The sequence below is a fragment of the Spermophilus citellus genome, assembly GCF_964194105.1.
Source record: "Spermophilus citellus genome assembly, chromosome: 11".
Classification (NCBI taxonomy): Eukaryota; Metazoa; Chordata; class Mammalia; order Rodentia; family Sciuridae; genus Spermophilus; species Spermophilus citellus.
In genome coordinates, this window is record NC_138192.1 from 43,637,398 (window position 1) to 43,656,523 (window position 19,126).

General features: G+C 35.6%; 1 protein-coding gene across 1 annotated transcript in view; it reads left to right on the forward strand.

Moving 5' to 3' along the window:
- The window catches only part of THSD7B (thrombospondin type 1 domain containing 7B), a gene marked incomplete at its 3' end in the record, with an annotated part of 851,308 nt that overhangs the window by 785,844 nt on the left and 46,338 nt on the right, over window positions 1-19,126 (forward strand). The window contains exons 18-20 of the mRNA XM_081262010.1: window positions 13,792-13,933; window positions 14,990-15,105; window positions 17,174-17,291. Coding sequence (XP_081118136.1) covers window positions 13,792-13,933; window positions 14,990-15,105; window positions 17,174-17,291 — 376 coding nt within the window. The remainder of the gene's footprint in view (window positions 1-13,791; window positions 13,934-14,989; window positions 15,106-17,173; window positions 17,292-19,126) is intronic.

Genomic DNA, 19,126 nt, shown 5'->3' on the forward strand with positions numbered 1-19,126 from the left:
GCAGCATAGGTAAAGGCAAAGATATTCTAGATGCACTGTTTGGCCCATTTCTGTTGGTTTATGGTGGGGCAGGGAAATGGAGGAGACACAAACATTAAAACAAAAATGCTACCCAAAATGTCCTCTTCATCTTTCTGTACCTGGAAAGAGCCCTAGAACTCCCACACTGATGCAAGAGGCCAATATTTTTGTCCTGGGATTCTCATTTGAGGTAGCCCTCTGGATCCCCTCACAGGCTCGGTGACTTAATGTGACTTATTGAATACTTTGATTTGACTTTCTATTTGGTCCTTGAATGACTGGAGCTTAGAGTGAAGGAAAATAAATAAGGATCAGATGGGCAGGAGAATGAGGAGGAGGAAAGGAGAGAGAGGGAAAGTGACTGAGATAGAAATTAAAGGTGTTGTTTACCCTGAGTTCAAATAGCAATTGCTTCATAAGGACCCTCTAGGTAGACTATGGAGAATTATGAGTATATGCTTCATTTATGTTCATCAGTGTCTATGTTCTGGTGCCATTTATACATCTCTCTTAGTGAAAAGAAAATCTTCCCAAATAAACTCAAAATATATGTAAATTTTGTAGATCAAGGTTTTAAGTTTACTACATATGCTTTCCCTCTCTCTTCCTCCCTACCTGCCTCTCCACAATGGATATGTGTGTGTGTGTGTGTGTGTGTGTGTGTGTGTGTGTGTGTGCAATATGTGTATATAGACATATACACATGCATGCTATTATTTTTTCTGAACCATTTGTGTATTGCAGGCATTATCCCTTTTGCTCTTTAATGTTGATAATTTATCATGTACTCCTATGTACAAGAATATTCTCTGCTAATTACAGCAGAGTTAAGACAGTCAAGGAACATACCATTATTACAATGCTTAAAATTAACCTGTAGGCCATATTTTTATGTTCTCAATGCCCTTAATAATGTCTAGTCCAGTAATTGTAGTTTTTGATTATAGAATCTAAACCCTATTACATTTAATAATCATGGATCTATAATCTCTTCACTTTTTCATTCTCTTTCAGAAAAAAAGAGTGGCTTTTTTTTAAGAATTCAGACCAATATTTTGGCCTATTGCTAGTTCATCTGCCTGATTTCATTCCCACGTTCCAACAGTAATATAACTAGGGGACAACCTCGAATTCTGTGATTAGATGTGTCATGTGTCACTCAAATATTCAAAGGCCTGTGATTTGATTGTGAATAGGTACCTTCACAGCTCCTTCGTGTCATAAAATGCCAGTGGGAATGTCCTTATCCATTATAAAATTTTGCCTCAAACATCTTAGCTAAGCAAAACCCTACTGATATTTATGGACTATGCTAACTTCCTCTTAACCACAGGCCAGCAAACCTTTACAAGGAATGTTATATCATCTTGATGATATCGTAGCTTCTGTACCTGTTCTTGTCAGTCCTATTATATGGGACTTCTTCCAATTAGTTCTCTAAGTATGACAAGTCAGACCCCTGGATGGGGTGCATCTTTTATGAGCGGTGGGTTTCTCAGCAAGCCTCTATTCATTGCCCTATACTTAGCTTGTCTCTCGCATTCTGGAATCTGATTGATGTAGCTATTTGGTTAGCTTATAAACTGTGCTTCCTTGTCTCTAGTCTTTCTCTGCTCTATCCTCAATTACCATGAACATCCTAAACACTTTCCAGGATACAGTGGTAGTAGCAGTTACAATAATTTCAGTCATGACACAAGTCTTGGGTGAACTGATTTATCCACTATGTGTATCTCAACAGAGTGGCACCACAACAAGTACAAGAACTGAAAATACTTAGGAGCAAATTAGCCCTCCCTGATTCAAATCCTGATTTGAGTACCTTGTATAAAGGTATTATATTCTTTGAGTTTCAGTTTTACCATCTGCAAAAACAAGGATAGACCGGATTGTAGGATTTGTAGGAATCCTCAAATCTAAGGTAAAATATATGAAAATACAGTCCATTCCAGTAGGAACCAGCAATCTAAATCTCTGGTCTTCCAGTTATTTTCGTTTTACTATTTTTAATTTCTGATCAGTTTTGCCATAATATCATGGTAAATATACTTTTGTGTTACAATTTTACCTGTGTAAAAGTCATAATAAGCATATATGGCACTTGCAAAATCTGAAACTCCCAGGAACTTAGAATACTTATATCCATCCAGACTTCTCTTGCAGAACTCAAGTTGTTACTCATTAGCATATTGTCTTGAAATCTATTTATTGAGTATCTCCTATGGGCATGAGTTTATTACAGGCCTTAAAAATATCAATAATCAATAAGACTAAATCCTGACCCTCGTCGAGCCTATGTTATAGTGGAGGGGAGAGAGGACTAAAAATAAACAAAATATACAAAAAAAAGCATCAATTTAATATATAGCATAAAAAGTGTGATAAATGGTTTGGAAAATAGCAATATATTGAAGACAAGGAGCACCCTGGAGAGGTAGTTGATAGTGTTATAATAGCACAGTGGATGAAGGTTTCTTGTAGGTGAGCATTTGAGCAATAGTTGAAGGAAGTAAAGGACACATTACAGGAGAAAGAACACTGCAGGCAGAGGGAAGAGCAAGAATGAAAGCCTGAGGCAAGGGAACACTTGGAGTTCTCCAAGAACAGCAAGGAGGCCAGTGGTGAATGGGGTAGACGACATCAATAGATGAATTAATAACCATGAGCATTCAGAGGTAGGACTGGGCCAGGTTATTATAGGATTTTGAAGGCCTAGATTAGGTCTTGGTTTTCACTCTAGTAAGTTTGGAAACAGTTAAAGGTATGAAAGAGAGGAGTTAACTGATCCAACTTAAATTATTTTAAAAAGATCATTCAACCTATTCCGTAGAATGGGAAACACAAGATTTATTATGAAGTTATTGTTATAATCTTAGTAAAATTCAACAACAACTTTGTCCAAGGGAGGGATAGTGCATGTGGTGAGAATTAGATGGGTCATGCCCTTTACTTTGATTTAAAGATGAAAAGATTTGCTCAGGGTCTGGTAGAAAGGTGTAAGAAAAATAAAGAAGTTGATGATGACTACAAAATTTTTGACCCATATCTCTGGATCTTTGGAGTTTCTATTAAGAAAGATGAGAAAGATGAGGATGCTGGAAAGGGGTAAATTGAGATTTTGTTATTGTACATATAAAGTTCAAACACAGTGGTTTGGGGGCAGTAGTTTTCAGACTATGGTGTTCATTAGAATTACCTGGAGGACTCATTAAAACATGGATTGCTGAATCTAAACACTAGGGTTGATTTTTGTTTTAGTTTGTTTTATTTTTGTCTTTCCCCAAATTTTTAATTAGTGGATTTGGGAAGTCTGGGAAGGGGGCCCATGAATTGGTATTTCTAACAAATTCCCAAGTGACGTCAATGCTGTGGGTATTGGGACAGCCCTTGGAGAAGGAGTATTCCAGTACTGACAGTGTCCATAGAAGACAATGTTGAGGTAAAGAAGCACAGGCCATTCATTAGAAGAGATGAGTTAAACATAGATACTGGAAGGTTTCTGTGTCTTGACTGCTGGAGGACTCACGTAGTTCCCCTTTCTTCAGATTTGTGGCCAATACGATGTCTATTGGCTCAGGCCTAAGTGGTAGAACACAACTTTTCAGTTTTAAACTACACTTCATATTCCATAAAAGGGAACACAGATGATTCTTAACTTATAATGTGGTTATATAAATTGAATATATCATAAACTGAATTTGTGTTTAGAGACTAGGAGAGTACTTCAGTGGTACAGCATGAGCTTAGTATCCATGAGGACCATTGAAGAAAAAGAAAATGCATTTAGTATATGCTGAACACCATAGATCAACAACACGGCACACCTTGAAGTATCCATCATTGTTCCTTGTAATTTTGAGTACTGACTGGGAGCTGGGGCTCAATACTACTGCCTAGTATTACCAGACAGTATTGTACGACACATTGCTAGCCTAGGAAAATATCAAAATTCAAAACTCTAAGTACAGTTTCTACTAAATTCATATCACTTTTGCACCATTATAAAGTTGAAAAGTCATAAATCAAAACACATTCCATCAGAGACCATCTGTATCCTAAATAGTCACTTTATAGTTGAATCAACTACCCTCATTTGCAGTCCCCTCTAATTAACCCCAATTGGTCTAGTCAGGGTGTACACATATCCACCTCTTATGAGAAGGGTACACCTAGAAATTAATCTATCTTACAAGTTTACACCTAATAACTGTATTTGCGCTTTCAGCCCCAGGTAGTTGAAAATACATGTGAGTTTTCTAGGTACAAAGTTAATTCAGTAATTGTTTTATCCTGAAATTAACCCTGGTATTTAAAGCAGAAATTAGTTTCTATGCTATTAGAAATACTCTGGAGAGAAAAATAGAATGATTATCATCCACTTTAAAAAAATCCATAACTTATACTTGTAAAACAAAAACCAGACCAATCTGTGTAATAAAAACACAGTTTTGATACACAGGCAAATACACAAAATTATATAGCTATGCATTTCATTTGTAGCTCTTTTCTTCTCATATATGATTTAAAGGTAAAGTAATAATTATAAAACTGTGGTGATGGTCTTATAATAAATAAAGATGCAATTTGTATAAACAAAAAAAACCGTTTTTAAACAATGATCATGATAATCTATTTAATGTGAAATTCTTTTGAGACAGATTTTTAATTAGATTAGTGGACTATAAATATTTTGGACCATAGAGAAATACATTTTTTATTATAACAGAGCATATACCTTGTTGTTTACTTATGTGCATATATGAATGCATATATATATATATATATATATATATATATATATATATATATACATACATACACACACACACACATGCACACACACACATGAAATAAAAGTTCTATTAAATAAATTTGAATATGTGATACACATTTTCTATATTATGCCTTATTAGTATTTAAATTGCTAATTTTGATCCAATAATTGAGAATCAAGATGGCATAGTTACAAGCATGGAGTTATAAGAATTACAGGGTTGGGATCTAGGCTCCTTTAGAGCTGCATGATCTTAAGGAAATTACTTAACCTCTGTGTCCTCAGTAAAATGGGGTTAATAATATATGTAGTTCATAAGGCAGTTATACGGATGAAATGAATTAATTTAAAGGACTTAGAACAGTGGCTGGCACATAGTAAACACTATGAAAGTATTAGCTATTAATACTGGTTTTACAACCCACTGATGTGTAATGACTTCAGTTTTAAAAAACACTTCTTTGAATGACTAACATCACTTGCCTGCCACCATACTTTTCAATATATACAAAATTAGTAAATTAAACTTAACTTTTTCTGAGCCAAATTCAATAAGTACTTTTCTTTTGAAGGGAGGATGAAATAGCTCTATTTTTTAAAAAATAAAAAAACTTTAATATTTTCTTTTAAAATGTAATTGTATGTCTTTTGGGGAAACAAGGTATGATCTCTTGAAAATCCAGACGATAAAAGAAAAATCCTCCCAGAGATGATGTTTTATTCATTGGCTAGGTGCCGTGCATTTAATGTGTTCTCCAATTCTGTTTGTTTAAAGTGAATGGAAACCTTAACAGAAGGGTTTTCAAGGAGACCAAGGGATTCACATAGATAATAAATTAATAATTTTATAATTCACAAAGAATTTCTCACTCCTTTATGTGTAAATCTGTAACCCAAGTTGTGTTGCATAGAATACTAAGTTGATAAATAAAAGTTTGAGAGTCTTGGAGAGCCACGATGCACAGTGTAACTGTTGTAGCTAATTTGTAAAAACAACCCCAAACTGTAATAGTTCAAATGCAATATAACTGTATCGATTTGCCATGAAATAGTCCTTGGTGTTTTTTCAGATGTGGAAAGGATAATGTCTGCTCCATGCAATCATTCTAGGGCCCAGGAGGATGGTGCATCTACCATCTTCCGGCTTGGCTTCTGATAATCACTATTCCAGCTCCCTCAAGAGGAAAAAAACATGGAGGATGACATGTGGATTTTAGAGTGAGGAGTATAGATGTCACACATGGTCCTCACTTACTGTGATTATCAACTCATTTATTACATAGTCACATCCAACTGCAAGGAAAGCTGGGATATTTGGTCCTGCCCTGTGCCCAGGAAGAAACGAGGAAGAGAGGCAAAAGTTTAATGAGCAAAAACAGACTGTACCAAGCATGTAAATTTCTACTGTAAAAATCTTTACTTAACACCATTTATTTGACTGTTTCCTAAGCATATTTGACCAAGACCCTTGTTTTTTTTCTCTTGTTACCTATCAAAGCACTGTAGAAAACAAGACACTTTGGTAAAGCCTGTGGTCAGAGGACCATTAACTCTCATACTAAAAACAAGCTTAACTTTTCAAAGGTTCATAAGAGGAAGATTTTATTTAATTTTTAAAAACTGATGATTATAACACAAATACAGAAAACCACATAAAGCAAATATATAGTTAAATCTTGTGTAACAACCACCTAGACGGTAGAATCTTCCTGTTGCCCTGGAGTAGCTTCACAGTTTCTTGTAATTATAAACTCTTCTCTCAGAAGTAAATGCTGTAATGATTTCTACAATAATCTCTTCCTTATAGATCTGTGGTCTGAGTGGCTTAAACAGTTGAGGTTAATTCTGCCTCTCTTCAAATCTCGTTTAATCTAGTTTTCTTCTCACTTAAGTCTCTCCCACCGCATCCTGATAATTTATTGGTAAGGAAAATAAGTCACCTGTCCTATGAAAATTTCCAGCTGGTCTACATAGTGAGGTTTATCGTGTTCTGCTATTCTTGAATTTCCTATAAATTGGTTGCTGGCTGTAGAGGCTTCCTCAGTCTTTGGCTAGACTCCTTCATAGAAAGTATGCTCGCGGCTGGGGATGTGGCTCAAGCGGTAGCGCGCTCGCCTGGCATGCGTGCGGCCCGGGTTCGATCCTCAGCACCACATACCAACAAAGATGTTGTGTCCGCCGAGAACTAAAAAATAAATATTAAAAATTCTCTCTCTCTCTCTCTCACTCTCTCTCCTCTATCACTCTCTCTTTAAAAAAAAAAAACTCACTGAGTTTTATTCTTAAAAAAAAAAAAAAAAAAAGTATGCTCTACCAGGAAGCGCATAATGTATGGTTATTGCTTTTTGTGAGCGTGACTTTCATTAATGGACAATATGTAGCATCCTTATAGTTTAGAAATACAAAACAACAACATTTCAATTCTGTTATCCTTCCTCATTTATTTGTGAAACTACTTCTTTTTTTATTTGTTTAGATTCAGATGGGATATAATTTTTCATTTTTCTGAGTGTACAGGTTGCAGAATTACATTGGTCATGTAGTCACGTATATACCCACAGCAATAATAATGTCTATTTTATTCTGCTGCCCTTCCATTCTCCCCTTCCTCTCCCCTACCCTCCCAGCACTTCTCTCTACCCAATCTAATATGATCCACTTCTTTTTTTTTTTTTCCCCTCACATGGTCATACTTGAATTCTGTATAACAAAGGGGGTCTCCTTCCCTCTTCCATGCAATTCCCCTTCTCTCTCTCTTTCCCTCCCACCTCTCTTCCCTATCTAGAGGTAATTTTCTTCTTATGCTCTTCTTCCCTACCCCATTTTGAGTCACCTCCATTATATCAGAGAAGACATTCGGCATTTGTTTTTTTGGAAATTTTGCCCCAACCACTACTTAATTATCAGATGATACATTTTGTATAAAGAAGATAAAAAAATACATAGCCTTAAATACCCTATTTAAGATGATTTTAGTCGCTTTCACTACAAGTGCTCTGTGTCATTTTAAAAAATATAAATAGATTTTTAAACACATTTTTATCTTCTTTAGTTATCTATACTAACACTTCAGCTGTTGTAGTGGAAGAATTTTTAAATGTGTTCTATAAACATTAAATACACATTGTGGTGGTCTTTGTTCACTTTCTTGCTATATGACATGGCAAGATATTTTAGGTTCATCTTGGACATATCTTTTGTCAGACTTGGAATCATCTACTTCTCTAAAAATTCCTGCCTTATTTTACGGGAATGGCTCTTCAGTGACACAGTAAGTGCTCTAAGGAGCTAGGGATAATCACATTCATTTTTATTCCATATTAACAGGAAAGCATTCTCAGAATAATCATACCTACACTACCAGCAATATAATACTTAAAAACATTAACAATTTTTACATAAGCACTCCTAATTCTTTTCCATTTATATTTTATCTATGTCTTCAGTGCATCCAGCTTTTAAATAAGTTCTACATAGGAACCTGGCTTCTTACCAGTCTGTAAACTGATGTCCTTCTAGCCAGCCATATGGATGTAGAAAACTCAGTTTCCAGTAAATCACAAAGTACTTGTGGAAACAATTTTGAGTTCTTGCATGCTCTTAAGTTTATAGTCTTTATAATTGAAAGTTAGCTTTGCTGTCTGTAAAACTCTTGGATCAATTTTTTCTTTGTGTATCTTTATTATATTTCCACATTTTTCTGATATAGTTTTCCTGTCAAAATATGAGAATATGATTTTATTTCCTTTATAAACCATCTGGTATTCTTGCCTAGGCATTCAAAGTTTTTTATTTTTTCTTCTGTAAAGCACAATAATTATACTAGGATATGTTTCAGTATTGGGGATTCTGATATGCTCTTTCAATAGGCTGTTTCAAATTTTTTCTTTGCTTTTATTGGAATGATTTCTCGAATCTTTTTTTATTAAATTCTGTGGTCTTGCTTTTGTTTTCTTTTCGTGAAATCTTATTATATGCATGTGGCATCTGTTTTACCTCAGTATCTATCTGGCGGGTTTTCTCAAATTCCTGTAGACTCTTTTTTCATATTTCTTATTTCATTTTTTTTCTTTTTACACTTTGTTTATCTAAAGACTTTTTTATTATAGTTCTCATTTCTGAAAATGATTTATCGTTCTAATGTTTTACTGAGGTCTTTCATCTGAGTTCTTCTAATTCTTATTTGTGTTCATATTTTTATACTTTGTGTCACTTTCTAAGGGTTTTGGCTCCTTTTGGAATGATAGTTTTCATCTTGTTTTGCATGCTTGTCTTTCTGGTGTACTTTCTTCCTGCCCTTTATTCTCTTTTTTTCCTTATAGTACCCTTCTGTGACATTTGAATTTGATCTCTTTCTTCACTTCTCACTTTGGGCAATCAGTTTTTTGTGAACTTTTAGAAGGGGCTGTTCATAAACAAAGCAGCTTGCTTTCTGAGATTTGCTGGTTCCTTTTCCTTCCCCACCTTCTTACTGATCTGTTCTTTGCTTCATTACTAATTTCTCGCTTTTGCTCAGTTTGGAAATTCTTGCCCTGTTTCACTTTAGTGGAGGGGTAGGGGAGGGGTGTGGATTATCATAAAAGGGAGCTTTGGCTTGTTAATGTGAAGAGTTGTATTGGATCTGAGCTACATGGACTGCCAAGAGCTCTTCATGGACCCTCTCTTTCCTCTGCTTTGGTTCAGAATCCTCCAACTCTCACGTTCTGGTGGTCATTCATCTATCAGTTGCCCCTTTTGTTTTCTCCCATCAGATGCTGGTATCAACAGGTCCAGTAGCTCTGCTCATTGGTCTCCACCTTCCTTTGGGGGTTTGTGGAGATGACTTCTCACTTAATTCTACTGAACATAGTGTCTATTTCTTTTTTTTTACTTCATTCTGCTATTGCACTGTGATGTGCAAAGAATGTTTTCACATCTGTAACCATCTTTCAAGAGTCTCTGACATTTTTTTAAACAGATTTTTCTTACCCCTATGACTTTTTAGAATCAGGGTTTAATTCATTTTTTTAAAAAAAAATTTCAAAACTTTATTTCCTTGTGAAATTTCTACCCCATTTTCCATATGAAAAAACAAAATGAAAAAACCAAAGCTAAAGTTCATAGAGTATGTATCCATTTTTGCCTTATGAAAGCTTTTAGAAACAGAAAAACTGTTTGACAGTAGGGCTAACTGGCGAAATGAGGGGGAAACTTTCTCAGAATTATCGGATGAACCCCATTACAGAATGAAAAGTGTTGGCTTTCAGTATCTGATGGGATCTGGCAAGGCCAGGCCTTGGAGTCATGCTCATCTCCAGACGAGAAATCTGCAGAGTAACTTAAATTCCCAAGTGCCAGGATTTATCACAGGTTCTATTAAACTGCGATTATTAATAGTTCAGTGATAGAAAAATATCAAATTATACCTCCTTGTTTGGATTTACTTAAAATGTTTTATCTAAATTATTATCTTTTTAAGTGAGAAATAAAAACTTATTTATTGATAGGTCTTAAAATTTGATTATTATTCTGAGAAATACCTTCTAGATTTTATGTGAAATGTATGGAAGTTTGAGGAAACAGTCTACTCTTTTTATCAGATACACAGATTTTTGGAAACCTTTACATTCAGGCAATATGATCATAATCTAGTGTTTAACATGTGTCTTCTAATGGCAATTTACAGAAATGTCAAATTGCCTGGGATTAACTAAATTATGCTACATAAAAGTATTTATTATTTGCATAATCTGTGCCAGACATGATACAAGACTCTTTTATGGAAGAAAATTAAGACATGGAATCTCTGAAGGGCCCACAGGAAGGGTTTTTGTGTGATGAACACACATCAGTATGTACTAGAGTTAGAGCAGAAAGGGTTACTAGATGAAGTGATTCTATCTGTTATGGATCTGAGGAAGCCAGGGGAGTTCCACAGATGGGACATCTAACTTTATTTTGATGGATGGATTCAGTATTGGGGATGGTAAGAAGCCTTGCGGCTAGAGACAACAAAGGTGTGAATGTCATCGGGAAGAAATGAACTTTAAGGTGAACCCTGTTTACAAAGGTTAGAAAATCTAGTTTTATAAAGGGTTTATGTACTGGAAACAAACTCATTTTTTTCTTGGTCAACTTCTTTTCTACCAAATGAATTTTAACTGCATATCCTTTATCTTTATAATGAAACTAGTCCAAAGTTGGCTTTGGGTTAGTTCCTACATTGTTTTTGCACTTCTGTACTTAGGAAGTTGACAGTATCTACGCGAGTGCGCGCGCGCAACACACACACACACACACACACACACATATACACACATACTAGAAAAAGAGATATAGGTGTGGGTTTGAGGAGTTTTGATCCCATGAAGAAGCCGTTAAGATATAACTTCCTTTGTCCTTGTCCCTACACTTGTGGACAATTTAGTATTTTGTGAACTTCCTATGCATAGCTAATAGAAAGAAATGAGGAGAAACAGTAATCAGCCACTTGTAACCAACACCAGAACAATATTTACAAAATGGAGTATGAAACTTCTCCTAAGGTAAGATTGTCTCATATTTATGGATTCCAGGGACCCCACACTTCCCTCTACTGCTTCTATGGATAAAGAATTAGCTTCAGTATTGGTTTTTAATAATTCCTATAAAATTGATTTCTAATAATTATCAAAGGTTACATGATATGAATGTTAGGTTGGGTTAAGCCCAAGAAGATATTTTAAAGCCATGTTTAGCAAACTTGGAGACAGAATGAGATCTGAGGAAGGAAATTCTTAAATGTAATCAAGTCACACCTATCATCACCCCCTTTTCTCACGTAGGTTTTTTGTTTGTTTGCTTTTCTTTTTGGTACTAGGGATTGAACCCAGGGGAACTAAACCAGTGAGCCCCATCCCCAGTCCTTTTCACTTTGAATTTCAAGACAGATTCTCACTAAGTTGCTTAGGGCCTTGCTAAATTGCTGAGGCTGACCTTGAACCTGTGATCCACCTGCCTCAGCCTCCTGAGCTGCTGGGATTACAAGTGTGTACCACCACACCCAGCTCCCACATAGGTTTAGTAGTTATGTGGGTTATAGTACATAAGTGCATCGTTCAAAATTACATAGCATAAGATTCCAATTTCAGAGCATTTCAGACTTTGGATTTTCTGATCAGGAAGCTTCTAACTGCAAATATTAGAAAATCTGAAAAACACTGAATTCTGAAACATTTCAGGTCTCAAGTATTTTGGATAAGGGTTATATTTTATTTTCTCTTTTATTTTGTAGCTTAACTAACCAGGTACATAAATCCTTACATATGTATACTTGTTCTAAACATTAATTATTTTCTAAGAGAAATGCTGCAGAGCTCTGATCAGAAGTTATCTACAGAGATGCCTTCATTTCTTCATTTTCTTCTATTGGAAAATGATTTAAGTTGTTATTTCTCCTCATGATAGCAAACATTCAAATTAGTTAGTAAAATAGAAATAAACTATTGGTAAACACATAATATGGGATTCCTGTGCAGATAATTAAGAATAATTGTTTTGCTCTTTTTGATGATCTAGAAACAATTTGATATGATTAAATGTAAAATTACAAGTAATGACAGATTATTCAAGTTTGAAGTCAGCTGGATACTAAATGTGTTTCAATGGTCCAAACTTTTATGATAAGAAGAAAAATTTGTGGCCTTGTTTTTTCCATATTTCAGTGTAATTCAACATTATCACTTTGACTCATAGTCATGATCAGTCTATGGGTTGTGTTCTTACTACAGTATCTGAAAAAGGTAAAAGGAAAAAAAAATAAAAACTACTATATACTAAAAATTGAAATGGTGCTTTGGTAATCTAAATTTAATGACTTTGATATCTCCTGCCTGTAGGTATTTTTAAATTTTTGTTTTCTGGAAATGTGTTGGGAATATAGTTAATGATATTTACTGAAAAACAGCTATGCATTATTTATATTGAGATTTTAGGGAGGGGCAAGAAAAGTAGAAGCCATCATTCATTATTCCTTAAATAATTTGTAAAGAAAGGAAGGATCAGGGTAATAAAGAAATGAAGAATGAAATATAAGGATAGGTTTGGCACATATGTTTGTGAATATATATGTGTTTAGAAGCAAATCTATAGAAAACTCCCTGAACATGAACAGAAGGTTGCACAAAGAGGAAAAGAAGAATTTGACAATAATAAAGAGAAGACTATGAAATAAGTAAGCCTGGAGTAGTGTTCTGACAAAGGTGGAGGGTAGGGTTTGGAAGAACATGGAAAGATTATTCTAGTAGAAGAAGCTGAAAGGGGCTACTGTGGGTAGACCAGTTGTATATGATGTGGCTCAAGAGCAATATGTGAGCTGTGGTTATAGGAGAACATGTGGACCCCATGTGTATTGTGAGATGTTCGAGTCTTTGGAGCTCACAGGCATGCATTCATTTTGTGGAAAGGGCAACAGTATGCAATGGCTCATTCTGTGAATCAGAGGGCCTCCCCACCCACACACACACAAAAAAATCGGTTATATTGTCTGTATTGATTCATAATTATTTCTCTATACTTACTTGTTCTAGGATATTAAAAATGATTTTCTCTTTAAGTTCTCTGTGTACTGATTTCTATTGGACTAGACTATCTAAGGTCACAGAGGCAGCGTCTTCCTTTTTTCATTCATTTAAACATTAAAAATGTATTGATTTCTTATTTTGTGGCAGACTATTTTAGAGTACAGAGTGAGTTTGCAATGATGAAAATAGTCTCCATATTTTAATTATACATGGTAGAGAGAAATGTAGCTTTCAAGACAACACCAAAAAAAAAAAAGAAAAAAGAGAGAGTTGTCTCATGAAAAACAAAATAGAATTTACAGTGAATCAGAATGATATTGTCTCCAAATACTGTATTTGTCACTCTCAACCATCTTTTCTCTGTAGTTTTTATATATGTGCCTACTTGTTTGCATACAATCATGTATCATTTATGAACTGCCCTTGGGCCTAATTGGTGCTCTTTGATTTTCATAGTCATGTGATCCGCACACAATGCAGAGGAGAACTCGCCATCTTCTGAGGCCCTCACTGAGCTCAAGGACTTGTGCTGAAGACTCTCAGGTGCGACCCTGCCTCCTTAATGAAAATTGCTTCCAGTTCCAGTACAATCTAACAGGTATAGTTGAAATCCATGATCTTGCTCTTTTCTCTGAACATTGGCTGTGGGAGAATGTGTTTTCCTTCTTAGTGCCAAGGAGAGAGTAGAATATGCGACCGTGACGCATGAAAGGCCCAAGACCCATTATTACCTATGTTTCTTCATAAAATGAAATGCCTGTTTCTCGCATGTAGATCCAGAAAGGCCACCTAGAATCTTCAAAGTAAAAAATGCTTAGAAAAACTTGCCAGCGTTTGAAAATAATGTTGAAGTAAGCCATTATATACTGAAACAACAAAAATAAATAGCAAAGGACATATTTCCATTGAGAGAAGGGGTGTAATCATACTGTCAGAGAGTTTGGCTTTTATTATTTCAGAAATTCAAGATTGATATACTTTCTCCATATGTCTCAAAAAAGATGAACAAGCCCTAAGTGGTCAGGGATGTTTGGAAAGTAGTGAGAATCACAACCTAGTTATTCAGCTACTGCTTGGGGTTTTCCTGGGTACCACAGTGCTCAGTGTCTAAAAACCAAAGCACTAATATAGCTACATTGATCTGCTACTTACCATTCTCTGCAGCAGCAAATGTACAAAAACACCACAAAATGTGGAGCCATGTTAAGTCTCAGCATCAAATTCATTACTGAGGACCACACTGCCATATGCCTGCAGAGGCATAGTAATCTCCTTTTCTGAAAAAAAAAAAATTCCCTGCGGTGGCCACATTGACTCAGCTGAGATTCCTGATATAGGAAACCCTACAGTAAATGCTGTGAAGCTGTCTGGTTGTTTTTATGGGTGAAATATGAAGTGGTGGCTTTGTCTAACAAACCATTTGTCTCTTTGCCTCTGGAAGGCAAACTTAGGAAAGTAACCCATGTTCATTTATTTAGTCTTTTTGTTTAACTATAAAATAATTGCACCATGCTTTCCAAAGTCACCTGAGAGTGGTTTTAGGATTATGTGTTCACTTAGCCTTCTCCACCAGTGCATATAATGAAAGATTGGTTGCATTGTTCTCACATGGCCATACTTTTGAAACTCAGTGTGGGTGATCCTATGCCTATAGAGTGGAGCACATGCCAGCTGAGTGAAAATGCTTCCTGCGGTCAAGGTGTCAGGACCCGCCTGCTGAGCTGTGTGCGCAGTGACGGCAAGCCTGTCAGCATGGATGAGTGTGAGCAGGTAACTTATTTATACTGGGATCACACACCTAATGCTTTCTTTTTCTTAATATTGGTCTACATCCCTTATGATGTTTGCTATAGAAGACAGACTCTGATCTGTTCTTAGCTGAGATTCAGTTACAGTAAAAGGTACTAGAAAGTACAATTAGACCTCACGATTTAGGACTTGTTAAAAATGATGCAGAAAAGTCATTTATGTACTGGGGAAGTGGTGTGTGTGTGTGTGTGTGTGTGTGTGTAACCTCCAATAACACCTAGTTTAACTCTACTTGCTTGCCAACAAGCTGTTCACATTGGTGACTTTATCATTGTTATAAGAGTGGGATGGGAAGGCAGTTAATTTGTATATGTGATATATACTGTCCCCTGAGTGTAAAATGACATAGACACTTGCTGTTAGAACACTTTGCTACTTTGATTAGCAAATGATTGCTGGATAAATGGCATAATTGTACTTTTCTTTTCAATCTACATAAAATGCCTCCCTGTCAAGTTTCAAGTTAGAGAGTTCTGAATTTTTAAAATTTTATTGCTCCTCCTTTTTTCCTGTGACAAACTATATGGAATTAGGAAGAAAGCTGTATTCAGACCAGTGCCAAAGAAATTGGCATTTCCTTTCCCAAAATATAAATGAAAAGTACAATAGGGTCAGTTTAATACAAATAAAGATGTTATCACATTATTAGAATCACTGGAGCAATTTTCAGAATAAATTGAAAACAGGGGGCCAGTGAACTAAAATTGCCACAGAAACTTCTGTAACAAACTGGCAAAATAAAAATTGGTCCTATTTCTCCTAACAGGTGAAGTAAATTCGTGGAAATTAAAATAAAACACAGCCAAGTTCTTTGACTATCCTGACTTAACCCTAAATGCTATCACATCACATTCTTTATGCCAACAGCGCGGTCATTGACCAGCACACCATCCTGGACCAGACAACCTGAAATTGGATGCCTCACCCACTGAAATTATGGACTGTTTAGTACAATGTAGAGTGCTATCTGTCAAGTGTCAGTGAAGCTGTTTGCCTCAGAAAGAAATCACCCATCTACATTAATTTCAAATACAGATTTAGTATATATAATAAATCTTTGGATATTAAGAAAGATAAACTATTCATTAATAGAAAATCAATTTTTTTTATCTTCCAAATAGAAAATATCCTACAAATATTTAAAGAATATCAGTTTAAAGAGGTCCCAAATCATTACCCTAACTGGACTATCTATAGTTACAAATGAATCATGGATCCCTTTGTGGTAATTTTTATTGTACACACTTGACAAATCATCATCATGCTATAATAATCAACTTTATAAAAATTATTATAATGATTTTAGCTTGGTGTGGATATATTACTAATAATTAACCTGTGTCAAATGTCAAAGTTATTCTAATTAAGCACACGATGTATGATTGAATAGCATGTTATTTCATTATTCTTTCCATGTTTCTTAAGTGATTTATTCTTTCACTAAGACTCCTTCTACATTGGTCACTAGAAACCATGTATATTTTGACTGTATGCTGATTTCACAGAGGACAAGAAGAAAATAAATGGTACCACCAATTTGTCCCAAAGTTAGCACTATGATGGGTTTTTTAGCCTGTGGAGTTCAGATGGGTTATTTATTACTATTTTATATATATTTTTTAGTCTTGGCAGCTATTAGTTTTAAGCTCTTTATGTACTTTTGGACCATTCCAGGGTGCCTGGATTTAGCATTGAGATGTCCTCCTGGTTTCTTGCTGACTAAGCAATAGGAAGACTCCTGTGTCTTGTGACCTTCTGGTTTCCCAGCACCCTAACAACAGGTCCACTCTAGAGTTTAGGGTTTTATAAAAAATAAATTTGGACTAACAAAATTTTGTTCATGAAGTTAAGACAACCATTTTCTGTGAATGCCACCAATTTATATGAGAAAGGATATTTTCCCCTACTAAAGTATAGAAAAGTTATTTATCACAGAATACAGAGTAGTCTTTCCTATAAAAGGACAGTGATTTGATCTGATAGCTATATGATTTCTCCTGTGAAGTTGTATTTCATTTTCATTTTACAGATTAATTTAGAGAAGCCCCAGAGAATGAGTATTCCCTGCTTGGTGGAATGTGTGGTCAACTGTCAGCTCTCAGTGTGGACAGCTTGGACAGAGTGTTCGCAAACCTGTGGCCAAGGAGGTATTTTGGTTCCCTGTGTTTGTTCTTACTAAATAATTTGATTTAAAAAAAAATATTTTTCGGTAAGTGAAAGCTTGATAAGTGCCATACAACATGTTGGCCAGATGAAGGCAATGAGACTCATTTAGAGGGGAAGCAAGACAGAACCTGGTATCACATTGGACTAGTGGGACTCAAAAGAGGTTTGAGAACTGACCTCATAACAGTGACAAATTCCAAAGTGATTGCTGGACCTATGAGATGACATTCATTCAGAAGATTCTAAACTCTACCAGTTGAAAAATATGTTGACCTCAGTGGATTTGGAAGACATGTGTTTTATACTACTGAAACTGACCACTGCTTCATGTAAACCCTCCAAAGTCCAGTGGCCTAATATAATAGAAGAATTATTTTCTACCCACATACAGAGGGGGGATCACTTGAGCTTCAAAAAGTCAACCAAGAACAGGTTGACAGAGGTTCTGCCACTCTAACATAACCAGTTTCTCTGGATGGTGGCATCTGCTGCCTCTGTGGAGGCTCTAATGGACCAATTGGAAGCTGCACGCTTCTCTTCCATACATACTCTATCAGACAATGTTTAGTCCATGTCCCATCTCAGTGCAAATGGGCAGGGAAGGAAATGTGGTTTCTAGGTGGCCAGTGACTTCTCAGCAACAGAAAAGGAAGAAAAGGAGTGTGAGTCCCTGGCAAACAGAGAGCTATTACTGCCATAAGGCTCGGGACCTCAATAGGTAACATCACATGATGACAAGGGATTCATCAGTTGATCAATATGCAGAAACTAGGCAAATGGAAAGACATGGCAGTCCAGCCACTAGGCTAAAATAAGAGCCAAGATAGGCGGCCATGCCGAAAGAGAGCAACAAGAGCATAGTAGGAAAGCTCAGAGCAACTTTAGAACAAAACTCTGGTCTTGAAATAGGACTAATAATTTATCATAAAGTAAATGTCAGAAATTCAAAGTAGAAACCTAAGGAGAAATCCTGATATGTGGTTAGGCAGAAAAGGAAAGAGCTGATATTTGTAGAAATTATAGAATCAGATGGGAGAAGAGGATACAAAGACCTGGATCTATTGCCAACTACAGATATTTGGAAGCATTTTCCTAGAAGTCTTGAGACTAGACCACCAGTGCTAGGGTATGAGCTTATTTTCAAGCTCCTCCTAAATGGACATACTGGGATGGTTAATAATTCAGTTTTAGTTGGGATTGTCAGGAATGAGGCAGGACTTAGCATGTGAACATGGCTATACAATTCTAAAGAGAGCAGAGCTGAAACAATAGCCAATATTGATATTTGGAAATTATAGGTTAAAAAAAAACTGACAACTTTTTTTAGGGTATGCTAAAATAATGTATTTTCAAATGTAGTTATGTGGACTTCAGTTATACACAAATCTTTTAAAAATATTTAATTGATTTTACTTTTTAAATACATGACAGTGGAATGCATTACAATCTTATTACACATACAGAGCACAATTTTTCATATCTCTGTATATAAAGTCTATTCACACCAATTCATGTTTTTATACATGTACTTTGGATAATGATATCTATCACATTCCACCATCATTGCTAACCCCCTGCCCCCTCCCTTCCGCTCCTACCCCTCTGCCCTATCTAGAGTTCGTCTGTTCCTCCCATGCTCCCCCTCCCTACCCCATTATAGGTCAGTAACCTTATATCAGAGAAAACATTTGGCACTGGCTAACTTTTAGCATTATTTTCTTGAATGCCATCCATTTACCTGCAAATGCCATGATTTTATTCTCTTTTATTGCTAAGTAATATTCCATTGTATATATATGCCACATTTTTAATCCAT